Source organism: Miscanthus floridulus, chromosome 9 (assembly GCF_019320115.1).
Source record: "Miscanthus floridulus cultivar M001 chromosome 9, ASM1932011v1, whole genome shotgun sequence".
In the NCBI taxonomy this organism is placed as follows: Eukaryota; Viridiplantae; Streptophyta; class Magnoliopsida; order Poales; family Poaceae; genus Miscanthus; species Miscanthus floridulus.
The window spans coordinates 5,526,108-5,541,447 of record NC_089588.1 but is presented as its reverse complement, the minus strand read 5'-3'; the positions used below and the strand labels follow the sequence as shown (position 1 = coordinate 5,541,447).

At 46.3% G+C, this 15,340-nt stretch overlaps 2 protein-coding genes and 1 long non-coding RNA gene across 9 annotated transcripts; 1 reads left to right on the top strand and 2 right to left on the bottom strand.

Moving 5' to 3' along the window:
* Positions 1-124: 124 nt before the first annotated feature.
* LOC136483336 (type I inositol polyphosphate 5-phosphatase 10-like) lies at positions 125-8,187 on the top strand. 6 transcript variants are annotated; one of them, XR_010765419.1, is made up of 14 exons: positions 743-1,734; positions 1,843-1,890; positions 2,859-2,956; positions 3,050-3,134; positions 3,305-3,385; positions 3,542-3,614; positions 3,744-3,848; positions 4,426-5,146; positions 5,260-5,453; positions 5,533-5,641; positions 5,755-5,900; positions 6,024-6,232; positions 7,330-7,422; positions 7,559-8,187. XR_010765419.1 is itself a non-coding variant. In XM_066480365.1 (13 exons), exons 3-12 carry the CDS (start codon positions 2,924-2,926, stop codon positions 6,223-6,225), a joined length of 1,749 nt encoding a protein of 582 aa, XP_066336462.1. In that variant the 5' UTR covers positions 743-1,734; positions 1,843-1,890; positions 2,859-2,923; the 3' UTR covers positions 6,226-6,232; positions 7,330-7,430. The 6 variants fall into 6 exon arrangements, 4 of the variants coding, with proteins under 4 accessions (XP_066336459.1, XP_066336462.1, XP_066336461.1 ...); XM_066480365.1 differs by lacking the exon at positions 7,559-8,187 and having other exon boundaries at positions 7,330-7,430; XM_066480364.1 differs by lacking the exons at positions 7,330-7,422; positions 7,559-8,187 and adding an exon at positions 6,372-6,749.
* LOC136483338 (uncharacterized) lies at positions 6,881-10,029 on the bottom strand. The gene is made up of 3 exons (XR_010765421.1): positions 9,626-10,029; positions 8,186-9,467; positions 6,881-7,352 (listed from the first exon to the last, which is right to left on the bottom strand). It is a non-coding gene; the product is annotated as an uncharacterized lncRNA (long non-coding RNA).
* Positions 10,030-10,324: 295 nt separating this feature from the next.
* LOC136483335 (uncharacterized) lies at positions 10,325-15,044 on the bottom strand. 2 transcript variants are annotated; one of them, XM_066480360.1, is made up of 7 exons: positions 14,657-15,044; positions 14,384-14,528; positions 13,681-13,838; positions 13,194-13,278; positions 13,050-13,104; positions 11,127-12,500; positions 10,325-10,844 (listed from the first exon to the last, which is right to left on the bottom strand). In XM_066480360.1, exons 1-6 carry the CDS (start codon positions 14,995-14,997, stop codon positions 11,197-11,199), a joined length of 2,088 nt encoding a protein of 695 aa, XP_066336457.1. In that variant the 5' UTR covers positions 14,998-15,044; the 3' UTR covers positions 10,325-10,844; positions 11,127-11,196. The 2 variants fall into 2 exon arrangements, with proteins under 2 accessions (XP_066336457.1, XP_066336456.1); XM_066480359.1 differs by having other exon boundaries at positions 10,325-10,822.
* Between the last annotated feature and the right edge of the window lie 296 nt (positions 15,045-15,340).

Sequence of the window (15,340 nt, the reverse complement as noted above, 5' to 3'; positions counted from 1 at the left end):
CAGCAGCAGCTACGGCTGTACTTGGGATCTGTAGTCATGGAGCACACTGAGCAGGTAGCTGCACGTCGTCGATCTGCTGCTGCTGCTGAAGGCGAGATGATTGGTGAGAGCAGAGCACCTGCAGCAGCGCATTCCGTATTGCCGTGCACGAAGCAGCCGTTGCGGCCGCCGCAGGGGACAGGGTGACGACAGGAGCTCAGGATCCGATCGATCGGAGCGAGCGCGCGGGCGGGACCCAGGCAGCTGGTTTCAGGCTCTCCTTCGATTTCGAGTTGACCAAGGTAGGCCGTCGTCACCAACCAACCACGACCACGCATCGCCGTCGCCGCCGACCCGGCCGGCGGTTTCCAAATCACCACCACCACGAGCTCTTTTTTTTTTACTAGATCACCACCACTACCCAATTGGCTAAAACCTCCTCTTTCCTTGGTTCTTAACCACCTGTTTGTTTCCCTTCGTTCAACTCAAACGGCCGTTTCCTTCCATATCCTCCCTTTCTTTCTCCATCTCTGCGCGCGGTTGCGTCTCCATCTCTCTCCATTTGGCAGTGGCAGGCTGGCAGCCACGCGCACGCACGCACGCACGACGGCACGAGGCACGCCAACCGACCGCCGGCGGCCAGCTCCTCGATCTCTCCGGCCATCATCGGTCGCCACGGCGGCTATCGTTGTGTCATCCAGCCTGCATCAGGAGGTAACTCATCATTCCTTTCTTTTCTACCCATCCATCTGCTGCTGCTGCTGCTGCCTATTAATTAGTTTCCTTCCATTCCTTCGTTGTGCTTCGCTCGATCGGCTCTTCTCCTCTCTTCTTCCCTCTCATCTTTGATCTTGTATGTTGCTATGTTAGAAACTTAATTAGCATACATACATGCATCATTGCTTATTCGTGCTTTCACTTTCATGTTCCAAGAGAGTTCCTGCTTTTGCATTGCATGCATCTTTATGGATTTTGGCCGGCTCCTCGCATTATTTCATTCCAAGAGTAGTCTTTACCTAGAGAAGGAGTGTTTTTTCCTCTAGCTTCTTCTCCCTTTTTCATTACTCACAAAACAATCATTATCGCAACTTTTCTCTCTATGTTATCTTCGCCCCCTGCCTGTTCCCAACTCACCAGTTATGTAATATAATAATATAACATAATCACCATGCTCATTCCGATGAAATCCATTCATTCATTCTTGCCAACTCCAATTAATTCATCCAGAAGAAAACAACAAATCTTGGGTCAAATCATCTTTTCTTGGAGCCTCAGCCCTCAGCGTCTGCGTCTGCGTCCGTTTGATTTGATTTGATTTGTTTTTGGACGCTTCCAAGCCCCAAAACGTCTGCCTCGGTTTTCGTGTACGATTGCCCATTGCTACACATATTTGTCTCACTACTTACTTGCACTATTAACTTATTATCACGATCAACGACATCAAAGCATGTTGTTCAGCTTTTGGCCTCTTCCTCCTGTCTGCATCTGATACTGTTTTGGAGGTTTCTGCCTGCACTACTCGCTAGCTGTTCCATTCCAGCCTTCATTCAAACAAGCTGTTTCAAATAAAGCTTTTAATTTCCAGCTACTTCATTCCTAGCTTACCTTACCTTAGCTCCCGGTGGTGGTTCCTAGAGCAACCAACAACCATTATCCCCTCTTTTGGATATCTATGGAGGAGTTTATTTCTTAACACAGCACGATGCAACACTTGTTGACAGCCTGCTTCCTAGGCTTATATATATAGCTAGGCAGGTTAGTTTATTCGGTTCTTGGCAACTTTCATTGCTTCCTTGGTGCAGTGTGGAGACAGCTCGTCAAACCCCAATTTTTCTGAAGCCTCTTTTGCTCCCCTTCCTCCAGCTATTCATCCCTTCTCATGCCTCCCACCAGCTAGCTGCTTCCCATCATGTAAGATCTCCAGACTCTCCCTTTCTAGCTGCCTTCCCTTCCCTGTTCTAAAGTTCCATTGTTCATGATTCGTCTTTTTTCTTTTGTTTTGTCTCTGATCGATCGATTGTCTCGAAAAGAAAATGGTGTGCGTTCTCTGCAATGGCCATTTGGATCTACCAAAGAATTAGGATATTACCTATCATTCGAATATTCCTATGCTTGTGCAAACATACGCGAACCGCCATCCTATTGTCTCTTGTCCACTGGTTTGAGGAGCTTTTTCTGTGGATTGTTTCAATTTCTCCAGCATGTTAAATAATGTTTCTCGAGATTCAAATTTCTTAATGACATGTTGATGGCAGCAGCGACAGCAGCTGTGCCTGTATCCCCCATCTGGAACTTCCCATAGCTGTTTTAAACCTGTCTGCTTGGTCAACTGGTACTGTTCCATTGGACCGGATCACCGCCATAAATTTGGATGACATGTCCAACATGTAGATTTTTCCTTTGTGGATGGACCAAACATGCTTCGCCATCGTCCATGCCACAATTTTGTTTGACAAAGTCATAACGTATTTTGTGGCAAAAAAAATAATTCCTTTTGTACAGATGTTTTTAGTTCAACTAGTTCTTTTGCTGTCAGCTGCTCGGTTGAATTTTTTTCACTCTGTTTGTTCTATTCTGTGAGGTATCTTGCAGAAGACAAACACTGTTCTGTTTGGTGATCTGCTGAGATTCTTATGTCCAGTTAGGTTCATATTACTGTTTGAAGTAATGTTTCCAAATGAGCTGCTGGTGCCTTTTCCCTTTCTCGTTGTGCCTTTGAATTTCTTTTTGCTCCAGTCTTTGTCCAGAAGAACAAGTCTTTGAAATCCTTGTGGCTACCTTTGATTTCCTATTGTCATCACTAGACTCTTCTGCTTGGTTTCGTGTAATGCTGAAACTTCTGCCTACCTAACCAGACTTGTTCTGAAAACCTTCTGCAGGCGTTGTCTTTGTTTTATGAGCTGTTCGTTTGAAGCTGGCTGCAGAAATTAAACTGAGTTCAGACATGGACAAGAGTACCAGCAGAAGGAAGAAGAAGGTAGCATATTTTGTATTCCATCCGGTCAAAATTTAAAAATTAGTCAGTTTACCTTTTGAGAGTTTTTCTTATCGTTTTGCCTCTCCTTTCTAGTTTCTCTTTCCAAAACTTCACGGAACAAAAGATGGGAATGCCTCACCAAGACATAGCACCACAGCGTACTGCATCGACTCCACAGGTTTTTACTGCTTCCTTTATAAAAGCGAAGCAACCAATTTTTTCCCCCTCTCGAGTAATCCAGGAGAATAAGAAAAATCTATATATCACCTACATCCTAACTCTTAAAACTACTGTATAAATTCTTGTCACAATTTCAGTCAAATTCAGACAATACTATTGGTTTTTCAGTTGATTTGAAGGAGTCCCCAGAACGGTCGTCAGTGGCTTCCCCGTCAGCATCATCCTCATCCTTCTTCAAAAGTCTTTCTGGTACGTATTTATCCCGTTCTGCTCCATTAATTCTACTCATCTACATTCAATCACTAATTAGCTTTTATCTTTCCATGTGTTATCTTAACTCTTTTGACCTTGAAGTCTAAGCTAGGTTTCCCTTTCCATTTTCTAACTTCATCTTGTTCCAAATAGAAAGTAGAAGTCTAAAATTTGGCGGTTTTGGTTCTCCTGCAACAACCAATACTACTCATATGGAAGCTTTCAGGTGAGTATAGTCGTCAGTCAAGTCATTAGTTTCCAATGGCTCTACTTTGCTTTTACATGATTCAGATCTTTTTATTTCATTAGCTCAAATTGTGATATTTTACTCTGCCTTGCATTGCTCTTATCATAGGGTATTTGCAGCCACATGGAACGTTGCCGGAAAAACCCCGGACAGGGATCTCAATCTGAATGATTTCCTGCCTTCTGATGACTATTCAGACATTTATGTGCTAGGGTATGCTCAAATTTAAGCATCACAAAACTGCATTGTTGCCATTGTCTTATCCGATTTAGTTTTCAGCGTCTTCTACACAATCACAATGCATATCTTCAGGCATCACATCTTCAGACATCACACTCTCTGACACGTATGCTTGCTTTTCGGCTTAAATCGTTGTCATTTTCATGTCTCCAGAACCACGAGAGATTTCAGCACATTTAATGTTGTGCTCTTGATCTTCATTCCTATCGTGCAAACCAATCACAATTTTTCCTTGTGGTTATCCTGCATATCTAAGTTCTTATTCCAATGAGTCATTGACAGTTACCTTGCAACTACTAGCACTGTCTGCTGTCTACTCAGTAAACTAATAATTTCATCATACTGAAAAATCAGTTACCGTAGTAAACTAGTAACTCGATCGACATATTAATGTAACAAAGTAAAATTACAATTTTAGTTTCATGGATTTATGTAACGACGAAAAAACTGCAATTTTAATCCATACTACCATCAACTACAGTTTGTTAACTTCAAAGTTTGAAGCAGTTTTATCTTTTTTCCCGCCATAATTTGGATGGAACCAATGCAGGTTCCAAGAAGTGGTCCCCCTGAACGCCGGCAACGTCCTGGTGATCGAGGACAACGAGCCGGCGTCGAGATGGCTGGCGCTCATCAACCAGGCGCTGAACCGGCCATCGCCGCCTTCCGACGCCTCCGCCGTGTCGGAAGCTTCAGCCAGCAGCTACTCGTTCAGCCGGTCCCTGGACACGGCCGCGGCGGCGGCGCCGTCCCCGGCGGCTTCGGCTCTCCAGACGCCGAGCACCAGCCCCCTGGACCCGGCCCGATTCCACAAGTCCTCGAACAGGGAGATCCGGCGCGCCGCCATCACCCGCGGGCGGCGGCTCAAGGCGTGCACCTGCCCGTCGTCGGACCACCTCCACCGGCCGCCGCGGAGGAGGCCGCCATATTTCAGGGCGCCCTGCCTGATGGGCTGCGGCAGCGGCAGGAGCGCGAGCGCCGCCGCCGTGGAGGGCGACTCGACGACGTCGGACGACGACGAGGAGGAGGACGAGGAGGTCCGGGCCAGCAGCTTCGCGGCGTCCGACGTGATGACCAAGAGCCCCGCCGCCGCCGGGGCGGCTGCGGGGGCCGCGGTGGCGGGGCGGCGCGAGTGCTACTGCCTGGTGGCGTGCAAGCAGATGGTGGGGCTGTTCGCGACGGTGTGGGTGAGGCGCGGGCTGGTGCCCCACGTCGGCCATGTCCGCTTCTCCTGCGTCGGCCGTGGCATCATGGGCTACCTCGGCAACAAGGTCGGTCAGCTGTCTGTCTGAACTCTGAACCGCCATTGCCACGCCGTCATCGCCGCCGCCGCCGAAGATCGTGACATCGTGTGATGCGATGTGTTTTGCTTGTGCAACTGCAGGGGTGCATCTCGGTGAGCATGTCGCTGCACCAGACGAGCCTGTGCTTCGTGTGCAGCCACCTGGCGTCGGGGGAGAAGGAAGGCGACGAGCTGAGGCGGAACTCCGACGTGGTGGAGATCCTCAAGAATACGCAGTTCCGCCGCCTCTGCAAGCGCTCCGGCCGCCGGATCCCCGAACGAATCCTCGACCACGAGTAAGTAGCTACCCTGCTCGCTGCTCATCTACTTGGATCGATTCGATCGGATAAGTAAGCTGACTGACGACGGGCGCAGTCGTGTGATCTGGCTAGGCGATCTAAACTACCGGATTGCTCTGAGCTACACGGAGGCCAAGAAGCTCGTCCAGGCCAACGACTGGGGAGCTCTCTTCGAGAAGGATCAGGTAACCATGAAATGCAACCCAAGTTCATATGATTTTTGCACAAACTCTGTCAGAGTTCTGCCTGCAATGCAAGTGTGTCATTTGGCACTCCTGATGAAATCCCAACTGAACAGCTCAAGACTGAAAGGGAGAGCGGGGTCTTCAGAGGGTGGAACGAGGGCAAGATCTTCTTCGCCCCCACCTACAAGTATTCGTGGAACTCCGACACCTACGCCGGCGAGGACGTGGCGTCCAAGAAGAAGAGGAGGACGCCGGCATGGTGAGTGAGCCTTCGCCTTCCGTTCCGATTTCCGACAACAGGAAATGTTCATGTGTGTTTTTTCAGAAAATGTTCAGTGTGCATGCCTGATGGTGACCAAACCCAAAAAAATTCTGCCTGCAGGTGCGACCGGATCCTCTGGCACGGCGAAGGGATAGTGCAGCTGTGCTACATCCGCGGCGAGTCCAAGTTCTCCGACCACCGCCCTGTCTGTGGCGTGTTCATCGTCGAGGCCGCGGTCCCCGACAACAACAGGCTTGTCAAGTTCGCGTCAGGCCCCAACATGAAAGTTGGCGCGGAGGAACTCCTGCTCGCCTCCAAGTAGCAGACATGTACGTAGCAAGTGCATGGAATGCAGCATGCATTTTGCACACGCTGAGTTACATCATACAAGTAATGCAATGCTTGTTCCAAGCACTTGAAACATTGTGTGCACTGCTGAAGTGCTGAGATCAGGAGATATGCATGCAGGGGAGGCAACTGAAAGCATGTCCTGAAGAGCTTGGTAATGATTGACTAGGTAGGCGGTGGGTGTTGACCATAGTGTACTGCAAACCAGTCTAGAGACTCAATTAGGCTAACTGAAAATGATCCACACCACACATCATTTGTTCATTGTTATTTCAAGAATCAAGATTGGTTCCCTTCCACAGGAGGCCAGAAACCAAAAGGTTGGTTCCCAAGACCATAAGTACATGAGTACAGGATTGATGCCATATCTTGATTCTATGGGCTTGTGATTCATTTGATTTAATTTGTGTCAAGGTTGAGGAAACTAGTAGCAGTCATAATAACTTCACTGATGTTTCTCCATTTCAAAAGAAAAAAAAATGCAGTCATATGCATCTCTGTACTGAAGGGCAGGCCTAGTGCAGTGGTGAGAGCTGTCTCACTAAGTCACCAGGTCGCGGGTTCGAAGCAGCCTCTCCACAGATTTTGTGGGAACTTGCCTCGGTTTTTCCCTTCCCAGACCCCACTCATGTGGGAGCCTCCGGCACTGGGTCTGCTCTTTTTTTTATGCATCTCTGTACTCTGTCCATACATGACTGTCAGCATGTAAATAAATCTATAGAAGCATGAAAGTCTCTCATTTGGTACCAGATCATTGAGCTCTTCAGTGTTCACCAATTGCTGCTGCTGTAATGCTCAAACACTACATATTTGTTGGTTTGTTATATTCCATGTTGCGAAACTCATGCTAACTCAAGAAACACATCAATTGTAATTTCATTTAACATAAAACTGGCAATTTCATTTCACAAGGTCGACATAGTTCATAAATAGTTGCATAAACAGCTATATATGGAGTATGATATTGTACTTTCTCTGACACATTCAAATCGTTTAATTGTTGATATCGATGCACAATTTTAAGACCAATGGTTCCTTCGAGCGTGGTTGATCCTCATTCCTTTCTCTCGGCATTCAGTACTGCAGAAAGCGCTTTCTCCCCTGCAGCATCAAGTAATCAAACAGAAGAAAGGAGCAAAATCTCCAACTCCAAGGCTGAGGAAAAATATAAGTACCCCCTCCGATGTCAAACTTCTCTAACTTTAACCAAGTTTATAGAAAAATACACAAATATTTACAACATCAGACTAGTTTTGTTGGATACACCATGAAATATATCCTGATAATACTTTTATTTGATATTGTAGATGTAATATATTTTCTATAAAAGGGCGTACCCAGTGCAGAGAGCTCCCGCTCTGTGCGGGGTCTGGGGAAGGGTATCAGTGGCAAGCCTTACCCTCGCCTGTGCAATGCGAGGAGACCGCGACTCGAACACGGGACCTTCCGGTCACAGGCGGTAAGACTCTACCGCTTGCACCAGGCCCGCCCTTCTAATATATTTTCTATAACCTTGGTCAAAATTAGACAAGTTTGACTTAGGACAAACCTAAAACGACTTACAATTTCAAATGGAATGATACCGAAGTGTAGTAGTATTTCTTCCGAAGAATGATAGGAGTAAAAGATTGAACAATATATAAAAGACTAGAATTTTTCTTATGAAAAGTAACCTGAATAAACCTCCTTGCATGAATAGAACATGGCAAAAACTAAGAACCAACACATGTTCTGATGAAAAGTAACTTGATTAAACCTCATTGCATGAATAGACATCACAAAATCTAAAAACTAACATGTAGCAATTGCAGATCAAAAGCTAACTTGATTAAAAGTTCAAAACTGAGCATAACAACCAGAAATTAGGGAAAAAAAGTTATAACTTTATTGATAAAAAATCTAGCTAGGTACCAAGGCAAAGCCAAGAAACATACTTGTAAATGTAGATGTCAACCTCTGGGCCAAGTGTACGGTTGCATGAAGCACAATACTGAAGAAAGCGCAGGGGTTGCATCTGCATGCCTGTAGATGGCACTGAATGAACACATATGCCAGTCTCAATGTGGTGACCGTGTGTTTCATCCCTACCTGTTTCTGCCGTCTGAGCAAGATTCTGTGACATTGAGGGTGTGGTGCTCATCGTGAGTGAGCGGTTTAAGCTTTCTAATGGAATAACATAGTAATGCCTTATTTATAATTTATTAGTTTGTGTGCTTCTCTCTATTTCTCTAGCTATGTCCTTCTTGTCAGGTTGCCTGTCTCATTATTTTCAGTATAGGAAGTGAGAGAATGATATGTCCGCGCAGTGCTAGTGAATTAGTGATCCATAAGAGTCGGCAGGCACACTTTTTTCCTTTTTAAGGGAAAGAGGACATGGTAGGTGCCATTTCTACAGGTTGATTGATGACACTGACATGATGGGACACTAGTCTTCTTCTTGGTAAGCATGGTCATGTTAGCAATGCAGTAATGCACACCATGGTAACAGTCAGTAATCAGTTAAACTGCTTTATTTTGCAACACTCAAGTATGATATTGAAATGTTTGAAGATTAACTGAAGCATATGCCGTAAATAACATGATGATACGTATCAGTGGGAATGCAGAATGACACGTCTTGCAGCAAACAGTCCTAGTCGGCACAGGCATTTGGAGGCCATTATAGCCTTGAGGTAGGTTGTATAGTTGAAGAGCTGTACTTTCTGGATCATCTCCCTTCATAAAATTTTCATGGGGATGGGATGACAACTGACAGGATTTGCCTACATAAACATTACTGTGCCTGGGCCAACACACTGTAGTTGATGCGTTGTTTCTTGAAGAAAAGTTATTTGATTTTGTAACTATGTTGGAAATGACTATTCATCCAACTTTTGTTGGTTGGTATAATTATTATCACTCTGATAATTGAGAAACCGCAAGTTCTTTTTAATAGGGAGAGAAAGATAGAATCTCGCTGTCAACACATAACATCATCATCGATGGCCCTTTTCAGATGTTAATTTACTCCACTGTTCTGATTTCGTTTTCCTTGTCTTTATCCTACAACAAAACGACGAGGCACTGAGGTCCCGATTCCTCGAGACCACCATTTTACTTACATATGTACATGTACTACATACAACGTTGATTGACCATGTCCATGTCCTCCCATTCAGCATTCGCCAAAGCCAGGAATTGCAAACGACTGACCATGTTGGTTAAAGATTTGAGATCCTACAAATTGTTGTTAGCAGTTGATTTGATTGTTTGCTCCAAGATCCATATTTTAAATTCAAGTTCACAAATTTGGGTAATTTGTTATCACAAAAGGCGAAAATCTTAAACAATTTGTAAACGTTGGGTCAAAAACGTGCGGTTGAGATGAGACTCACCAGGTAACACTCCCGAGCTCCAGTGAACTCCCTTCCAGGCCGCAGGTCCCACAGATGGAACAGACCGGATGGCGACCGGCGGCGGCGCCGGGGCCGGCCATTGTAGCAACCTCGCCGCGTATGCCGCTGTCACGTTCCTCCACCGCCAGGGGCAATCCCTCGTCTTGTAAGCCGCGGGCCCCGATGGCCAGCAGCATCCGCCCTGGTGCATCGTGCTCGCCCTCCCAGACGACGCCTACGAGAGGCTGGACGGCACGGCGCTGTCGTGGGCGGAACCCGAGTCCGACGCCATCACCCCGGTGGTGACGAGCCTGGCAGTCAACGGCGTCGAGGAGACACTGGCGGGGCTGCGCTTGGCGAGGGAGGAGGGTGCGCCGGCGCCCGGCGGAGGGTCGGTGTGTGTGTGTGTGGGGGGGGGGGGGGGGGGGGGGGGGGGGGGGGGGGGATATCTTCATTCGCCGGTCTTTTTTAAGCCTGTCCTTCCATGGCCTGTTTAACTTGGATACTTACATGATGTTGTGACTTATCTAATGGCAATTAGTATTGTCAAAGGCAATCTCTCATGTATTTCTATCTCAACGTCTGCAAGATTTTCAATTCCCGTGCAAAACTGTTGCTTCATCAGTCATGACACTGAAACATTATAATGATTACTACTCTCTCCGTTCAAGTTCTCCGATTCTAAAAAAAAGTCAAAACATCTTATAATTTGTAAGGTACTGAGCAGTAGACAATCTAAAGTACCAAGTTCTCCGATTCTCCGAAGACAGGCATACGACTATCACAGGTACATGCGCAATCCAGAAAAGCACGGACATCAGACATCAGACAGGCAGAACAGCACACCCACGCTTGCTAAAAGTAATATAAAATAGTACAAGTCTCAACACTTTGAAGTGGAAAATGAAACCTTGAGCCAACATTTCAGCCAATGACAGCAAATATATGACACCACACCATCGATCAATTGGTTGGTGCTAATGAGGTTGGGATGCTAACCATTCCTTCCTCTGGATGGATAAGACCATGCCGATCAATTTGTACCAGCAACAGGTCCAGGCTCCTGCAGCAGCGCAATCGTTGCCAGTTTCGTCGTCTTCTTTATTTTTTGGAAACAAATCGTTGCTAGTTTCTTCGCCCTGAATCACCCATGTAGTGAACTCTCCTGACATTGAACCATCTGGTGCATATCTCACCCTGCACCAAAAGAACCAATGAACTTTTCGAGTCGGTCAGAAGCAAAATCAGGTTGGGAGGGATCTGGAGACAAAAGTGAGAAGCATTTTTCAAGCAGAGCAAAACTCAGGGCATCAGTAGATCCATGTGAAGCTAATGTCCATTTCCAAGCCCCCACTACGATAAATGTTAATTGACAGCACAGTCACCAACTGGACGCTATCTTTATGTTTGGATTTCCCATTGATAAAACATTATTTTCTAGGTTTGCAGTGGTAATGGACATGAATTAAACATTCCATCAAAAACTTAAGAAAATGCTCACCTGCATATTTCACAAGGGAACAGTGAAAAGGTAAGGGGAAATTGCACGAGTTATTCAGTTCCCTCTAATATTAGAAGTCCAGTGGCATTCCAAACATATCATTGATCTCTGCCATGACGTCACGGGTGGTGATTGTGGGCTCAAATAGACCATCCTCAGCATCAAATTTGCAAGAATTCTTCTGATCGGCTTTGCTGGTAGGGTTATCTTTTAGGTCATCATCAGCTAATATGGAGAAACCAGAAGCTGGAGCTGTTTTTCTATCTGACAGTGCATTGGCTTTCCGCTTCGTTCTGTCACCCTTGAAGTTCAGTGGTCTCCCAAACATATTATTTATATCATCCATAGCCTCCTTTAGATTGACAGTTGGATCGACTAACCCATGGTGGCATGCATTTTCCACCTTAGGCTCATCATCAATAGTGGATCCAACAAATCTATGAATGACAGTGTCTTCTCCAAGCCCAGAACTCACAGGATGAGAACCTTCATGATATCTTGTTCCTGAATCATCTCGAACTGGACAGAGCAAAGTATTATTATCATTAGTAGGCTGCACAGTTCTAGAATTCATCTTCATACCGTCATCACTTTGCTCACATTGTTCTTCTTCATCATCTGGCTGTATTGCAAATCCTCCAACAAATGGCTTCTGGAAGTCACTTTCGCCTCGATTCTTAGATGAATCACATAATGGTCTTGGAGGAGACCTATTCTTCCTGTGGCATGTGGCATTCTGGACATTGCCATTAGCCTCATTTTCATCAACAAAGATTTCAAACGCACTTGTTTCCTGATTCAACTTCATGTTTTCCTTATTAGAGTTCTTGTTTTGCCTCACATTTTGGTCGTTGCCATCAGGACTATCCTCATCAACAAAGATCGCAAACCCTCCTGTTTGCTGACTGAATTTCGGATGGTCTTGCTTCATGCTGTTGTTGTGAAGCACATTTGGATTACCTTTAGGTTCATCTTCATCAACAAAGATACCAAATGCACTTGCCTGCTGATCATAATTTGGTTTCTTAGGTTTTGATCGTCTCTTGAGCATTGTCTCAGGTTCCACTGGCTCCAAAAACATGCTATTGATGGCATCCATAGCCTCCTTAGTGTTTATAGTTGGTTCAACTAAGCCATGATGGCATGCATCTTCAGTTTCTGACTTCCCAACCAATGCAGAGCCTACAAACCGTACAACTATAGTATCATCACTATTACAACGGGGCAAATTCTTTTTAGCTCCTGAGTTGCCTCTGCATAGCATACCCACTTTAGCAGGTCCTAATGGAGGATAACAACCTACTGAGGGATTGGAACTGCTTCTTGACTTTTGCATTGTATTGGATTTCAGTTCTTTACAGTTTCTGCTTTCACCTGCAACATATTTGAAAGTAAGTACGGTAACACAGAACAGATCAACATCTATATTTATGCTTCAATTAAATTAGAAAATGTGCCAAAGGGCGCCTAGCTCAAACGGTTAGGTGACCCAGCGGCACTCCTCAGGTCCTGGGTTCGACTCCACGTGGGAGCGAATTTCAGGTTGAGGTTAAAAAAATCCCCTCGTCCGTCTCCATAACCAAAGCACTGGGGGGGCACCGGCCCAATTCTCACTTGGGCGACGGAAAGCCACCGTGTAAGGGTGGGGGTGGGGGTTCGGGGGTTTTCTCGGCCGGGTGAGAAGGTCCTTCTTCTTATTTGTAATGTTGCGGGGGCAGTCTTAACCCCCCAGTCGAGTTTTTTTTTTTTAATTAGAAAATGTGTTGAGAAGAGAAACGTTTGAGATAAGGAACCACAAGAAGGATTTTGTTTCTTCATTTTGTGGAAGATTGAATAATAAGCTTTTAATACAGAGATAAATGACAAAGACAATATATGGTTACACCAGGAAATGATTTGTATACCCTTTTTTCACAGGCCTACCTTCAACTTGGTTCATCAGTGTAGCACTTGACTCAGCTTTCCTAGGCATTCTTTCCTGGAGCAGTGCACAAATAAAAAAGGAGGTCAACAAACCCAACACTGACCATGATATAAACTGTTGTAATAGATAATTGAGAAGTATACTTTATCTTTCCTCCTCTTGTATGATTCTATGCGAAGAAGAAACTGTTCATGTGCCTTTTGCAACTCTCCAATAGGCTCTGCAAGGCTATTAATCGCTTGAGTAAGTAACCAGCTTGACTCTTAAAGGCACTATGTACTGAGATCTATTTTTTAACATGGAGCATTAGCAATCCTTCTGCCTTAATTTTTCTCAATTGTTAGGTGTTGTATAACCATGTGCGACTGTTTCTTAATAGAGTCATTCAGGTTGGCCATGAAGCTACATTGTGTATCTCAGAAAAATAGTAATATCCAGGGAAAGAGACTAAGTCATATTTTTAACTAACTACTAACTTATTCACAGTAGGTGCGTCTGAGATATGCCCAGTTCCAGATGATGAAAGTACATGCAAGATTCAGCTAATGTGAGTTTAGCTCACACAATAACATAACAATTGTACTAGAAGAAGATGGTATCAGAAAAACAAAATGAGGGTAAAAGGCTTACTTCTGGATTCCCAAACGATACATCTTCTCCGCGTCATTGAACCTCTTGTGCTTCTCATAATACAGAGCATAAGCCATATAGAATGAAGCTCTCTTGAGGCCTATTCCATTCCGCTCCATCTTCTTGAGCAATGGCTTCGCATCCGTCACATAGTCCATCTACATGGTTAAGAAATTAAACCCAGTTAGACAGTGTCTTATAACAAGGGCTTGAAAGCCAAATGGAGAACGGTTGTATATGCTTGAGCCACTTCCTCAAGAGCACATGTCTTGTTCCACTATGATGCAATGTACAGAAAAAGGTTGCAGTGAGCCTATTGCAGTATTGCCAAGCGTTTTGAGGAAAGCATTCCCGGCGTGGTAATGACGCAATGTACACTATGTGCAAACGAAAAGCTGTGCTGTGAAATCCGTACATCAGACAGAAAGAAATGCCAACCCGAACCAGTGCAGATTCAGGAGGCCACTCTGAAGTCTGAACACACACACAGACACACCCCAAAACGTCATCTGAACCAGTGCAGATTCAGGAGGCGACTCTGAAGAGGGATCCCCCAAAAATGTCAACTGAACTACTAGACAACTAGTGCAGATTCAGGAGGCCAGGCCACTCTGATCTGAAATGAAAAGTGAAAAATCCCAAAGCCCTGAACCGATGACCCACAATGAAGCGCATGGGGGAGAGAGAGAGAGAGAGCATTGACCAGCTGAATCCAGACGCGGAGGTATCGCGGGTCGTCGCGGTAGCGCGCGTCGCCCTGGAACTCCTGCGCGCACTTCTGCAGGAACCTGGGCAGCTTCTCCCGCAGCGTCGCCGGCGGCAGCGCCCGCTCCATCTTCCGCATCCCCCTAGCAAGCAAAGCAACGGGGGCGGAAGAGGGGGTCATCAGTCGATCCGTCATCGGCGCGCAAAACACAGGGACGAAACTGTAGGGAGATGAGAGGGAGGGAGGGAGCGGCGGGCGGTGGCGCCGTACCGGAGCCACGGGCGCAGCGGGTCGGTCCCAGAGTAGGAGCGGATGTCGTCCACCACCGACGAAAGGAGCTTCTTCTCCTGCTCCGCGGTGGCGGCGGCGGCGGCCATGGCTCCGCTCCGATAGGTGGACTCGAGCGGCGGATGTTGCCTGCCTCTGGCTGTGCCGCCGCCCCCGCCTCGCCCTCCCCAATTCAAATGGATGGAGCCCTCCCTCCGTCTCTCTCCAATCTCCACGGGCAACGGACATGGATGGGCGGGCCCACCGGTCAGACCTTCACGACTGGCCCAGCACGCACAGTAAAAGCTCGCTTGCCTCTCTGGCGTGCGGGCCCGACCTGTCATTAACCCAGCGCTGGAACCGTGGAGTGCTCCAGCGATGGCGAAGGTTCCAGGGGCTTTTATATTTTTACCATTATAAAAGATGGGCACTCATTCGAATATTACTCTTAGGATAACACTTACAACTTTATCGAATGAGAGAAGTTTTAGTTTTATATTTATCACTTTTGCGCATGTGGCATGCCACGCTAGCTCGATACGTTGACGCCTAGTCAGCATGAGCATATAAAATGTTGTTGCTACCCCTGTCTTGCTCCTCTCTCTCCATTCCTGATAGCTGGGTGCCGCGGCACCTGTCACTGTCAGGTGGGCCCCACTAGTCAGCTTCGTCTTCCAGCTCTAGCAC